This window comes from Loa loa, assembly GCF_000183805.2.
Source record: "Loa loa unplaced genomic scaffold supercont3.109, whole genome shotgun sequence".
Classification (NCBI taxonomy): domain Eukaryota; kingdom Metazoa; phylum Nematoda; class Chromadorea; order Rhabditida; family Onchocercidae; genus Loa; species Loa loa.
This window is the reverse complement of record NW_018108289.1, coordinates 12783-16689: the sequence shown is the minus strand read 5'-3', so window position 1 is coordinate 16689 and position 3907 is coordinate 12783. Positions and strand designations below refer to the sequence as shown.

Below are 3907 nucleotides of genomic sequence, written 5' to 3'. Positions count from 1 at the left end.
TTTTTTTTGAATAAATGATTTTTTAAAGAAAAATTTATTTCTTTTTTTCGTCTTGCAATAGTAAATTTTATTTATCATTTTCAAAGAAAAAATGCTGCCAAAATTTATGAATTTAAAAGTTACAAATACTTTTAATTTTTAATTTTAATCAATTATCATTCTATAATTTAAGCTTATCACTAAGCACTTTTTAATCTAAGTTAATCATCCTATATTCCAAAAAAAAAACTTTTAAATAAAATATAAATTAAGCGAACAATTGAAATATTCACTTCCAGGCATACTTATAATAGATTAGTTTAGCCTGATTCAGTAAATATGATTGCTATATCGAAATTATTTCTTCTCAGATATTAGCCGGATTAAATCTTAATTAAATGCTGCAGAAATAGTTCTTAGTTTTTTAAAAAAAGTGAAATTAGCATATTTTATTAGCTCTAATGACCCATTTTTTTTTGCAAAAAAAGTTTCGAATAGTTTAAAGTACTATTTTATCCAATTAATTAATCGCATCGCATCTTTGTAAGCCGGAAATATTGTATAGGCTATTCCGGGAATATATTTACAGTACTGCTATATTACAATTATAGGTTGCTTAATATATGATCCATGCATACTAACAGTTTTTTCATCACCGAGCACAGAAAAAAAATGAAATTGAAAAAAAACTTTTTGAAATTTTCAAAATTTCAAAATTTATAACAAAAAATTAGTAAAATATCAATTGAAAAAATAGTAAAATTGTGGAAAAAATTTCCAAAAATATTTCGAATTTCAATTTTTTTTTTAAAAAATTTCTTTCTTTTTTTTTTTAAACAAAAAAAGCAGACGAAAATCACTGACGACAACACTAAAATGCCACTATCACATTATCATATCATACAAATAGCTTACATTGCTATCAATTAATCATCCACAATAACAAACTGATAACAATTATAACTTACCCAGTAATGTAAGAAATTTTCATTCGGTGATTCAAATTCAATTTCCTAAATTGTTAAATCAATTTTAAAACCTAACTGCTTTCCCCCTAATACTTTAAACTATCGCGTATTTATTTTAGTACTTTAAAATAATATTTTCTAATAATAGTTGTTAAATTTTAACTCGTTTAAAATTTAGATTAAAATAGAAAATCGATTCAAGTAAATATATTTCTTAACATATAGCTATTAGCTAAAAATGAATGAAAAAAGTGATCATAAATTAATCTTAAAACTAATTTAAATTTATTAAAATTACTTTATCAATATCTTTTGATATGATAATTTTTTTCTTTTTTAAAAATTATTTGTGAAATTATTATTTTAACAACAAAATATTTCTTTGGTTTTTTTTTAAAAAGAAAAAATAAGGAATTGATAAGCTTAAATTTATGCTAATAATAAGAATAATAGTAATTGTAATTAAAATAATAAATGGGCGAGAAAAAAAAAAAAAATGTCACCAAAATTACTTACAACTGATGGACGATGTTCCATAATTGGATGAAAACCTTCAAGCTGAAAAATTTTTATTTTCATTTTATTTTTTTTTTTTCAGAGATTTTCCTCTTGTTTATTTTTTTTTTTCAATATATTTTATATTTCAGAATTGAAATTTTTTTTATTCTGGAATTAAATTTTTTTAAAATATTAAATTCAATAATCGAATTTGAAAAAAAAAAACGATGACAAACTTTAATATCTTTGAAGCCACCATTAACACGTATGTATAATTGTTGACTTGATATGCAAAAAGTTAGCGAACCTATCGGCATACCATGTGATGCGGTGAATAATTCAACTGTAGTCGGATATACTTGAACCTGTTTAAAAAAAAAAGAAAAAGAAAAAGGTAAATCAATAATTAAAATGATAACATTTTAATTTTGTAAAAAAACAGTTTTAATTTTAATTTTATTTATTGGATTTTTAAATAGAAAATGATTAAATTGTAATTAGATATTAAAAAAATAATAGCTGTATTAGGGATTATTTTAAAAAAAATTTTAAATTTTTAAATTGAATTTTACCGAAATATTCAATCAAATAGAAAATCAATCAAATAGAAAATCAAATTTTTTTGTTAATATTTAAAGTAAGCGTTTCACTTTTTTTTCCAGCAAATTGATAAATTTATTTAATTTTGGGACTTTTTCGTTTTTTTAATTATCATTATTTTATTCAATTGATTATTTGAATTTTTCATTTTCAAATTTAATTTTTTTAATGTTTTTATTTTTTTACTCCTCCAGGTGCAGTATATGTTGGTTGTGGATAAGCGGCTAATGGTGGTCCAGCTGGTCCAGGAGGTCCAGGTGGTCCTGGTTGTCCAATTGGACCCATTGGACCCATTCGCCCTGTGTCACCACGTTCACCTATAAAATAAATCATAAATTAATGGCAAATTTAAATTTTAATATTCGATTTTTTTACACGAAATTCATTTTATCATGATTAACCTTTTTCGCCTTTCATGGTATAACGATGTTGACGAGGGTCATATGAAGGTAATTTTTCACTTTCACCTGGTCGATGAATCGGTATTCCCGGGAGGCAATCACCTTTTTCACCCTGTAATCATTGCAAAATATAACTTTCATTTAGCATGATTTCAGTCTCCAGTTCTGATTAATTTAAAGTTTTCAATTAATTTTCTTAGACAAAAAAGGAACTGGAAAAAAGTATAGTTTTAAACCTTGATTCGAGGATCTCTAATGATCCGCTCGATATCATCAGGATGCAATCTTTCACAGCGGCCTGGAGCTCCTGGAGGTCCTGGAAATCCTGGCTCTCCAATACCTGGTGGTCCTGCTGGTCCTCTTGGTCCTAAAATGCTGAGCTGTATTTATGACTAATGATAAATTTTCACAAATGACTGATATAAAATTAAACAGTAGAAGCTAACCCATTGGTCCAGGTATTCCTTGTGGTCCTGCAGGACCAATAAGAGTTTGAACTCCTGGTCTCTCTTGTAGTATTTGAGTTGGTGGTCCGGGTGGTCCTGGTGGGCCAGGTGGTCCCATCGGTCCCATCGGTCCCATATCTCCTGGCCTTCCAGGTGTACCATCGCGTCCATCACGCCCTGGTTGACAATCGATAGGACACTGAAGTTATTATCAAGAAAATTTGATACTTATTAGAAAATAATATTAGCTTTCCCCTTCAATCAAATTCATTGGCTGATAAAAACACAACTGAACAAAAGTTTACTAACTGTTCCAGGTGGTCCTTCTGGTCCGGGTGGTCCTGGTAGTCCCGGTTCACCTCGATCACCCTTATCGCCTTTTTCACCCTTTTCTGTTTTCACTAAAAAATATTTTGCTCAGAAAATTAATGAATGAAAGAAATGAAAAAATCCTAACAAGCACCGATAAATTACAAATCACTCCTTCTTCTTCATACAACATTTGAGTATTGTCATCCAAGATAGAAGGACAAAGCATTAATGAATCTAACCTTAATACCTAGTGCCAGTTATATATTAGCCTGGTACCACAGGAATCAGCAAACAATATAATCTTAGTACTACTAAAATTAAGACAATACAGGATGCAAAATTTAAATGTTGCTAAAATTTCAAAAATCATTGCAACAGAAGTTAAAGTAACTCGATTTCGTTCATTTATTATAATTTAATTATTTGATAAATATATTTAATTATTTAATGTGAATTTAATTTATTTTAGCAATCATTAATTGATAAAAAACTAAGCAATTATATATGCATAAATATTTAGTAAATTATTTCCATATTTGTTATCATATATGTACAATAAGTGAAAATATAATAATATAAGTATAAACGAGTAATTAAGTAATAATTTTGGTTAAATTAATTTATCATTTCTGAAAAAGTTTATGTGAAATTCGTATTATAAACGAGTAATTAAGTAATTAATTTGGTTAATAATTATCATTTC

At 26.6% G+C, this 3907-nt stretch overlaps 1 protein-coding gene across 1 annotated transcript in view; it reads right to left on the bottom strand.

The window, feature by feature from the left end:
* Nucleotides 1-3394, bottom strand: part of LOAG_17658 (CLE-1C protein) — a gene marked incomplete at its 5' end in the record, with an annotated part of 9091 nt that extends 5697 nt beyond the window's left edge. The window contains 9 exons of the mRNA XM_020450320.1: nt 948-992; nt 1464-1505; nt 1682-1810; nt 2232-2362; nt 2447-2558; nt 2683-2813; nt 2893-3091; nt 3202-3293; nt 3367-3394. Coding sequence (XP_020306015.1) covers nt 948-992; nt 1464-1505; nt 1682-1810; nt 2232-2362; nt 2447-2558; nt 2683-2813; nt 2893-3091; nt 3202-3293; nt 3367-3394 — 909 coding nt within the window. The remainder of the gene's footprint in view (nt 1-947; nt 993-1463; nt 1506-1681; nt 1811-2231; nt 2363-2446; nt 2559-2682; nt 2814-2892; nt 3092-3201; nt 3294-3366) is intronic.
* Between the last annotated feature and the right edge of the window lie 513 nt (nt 3395-3907).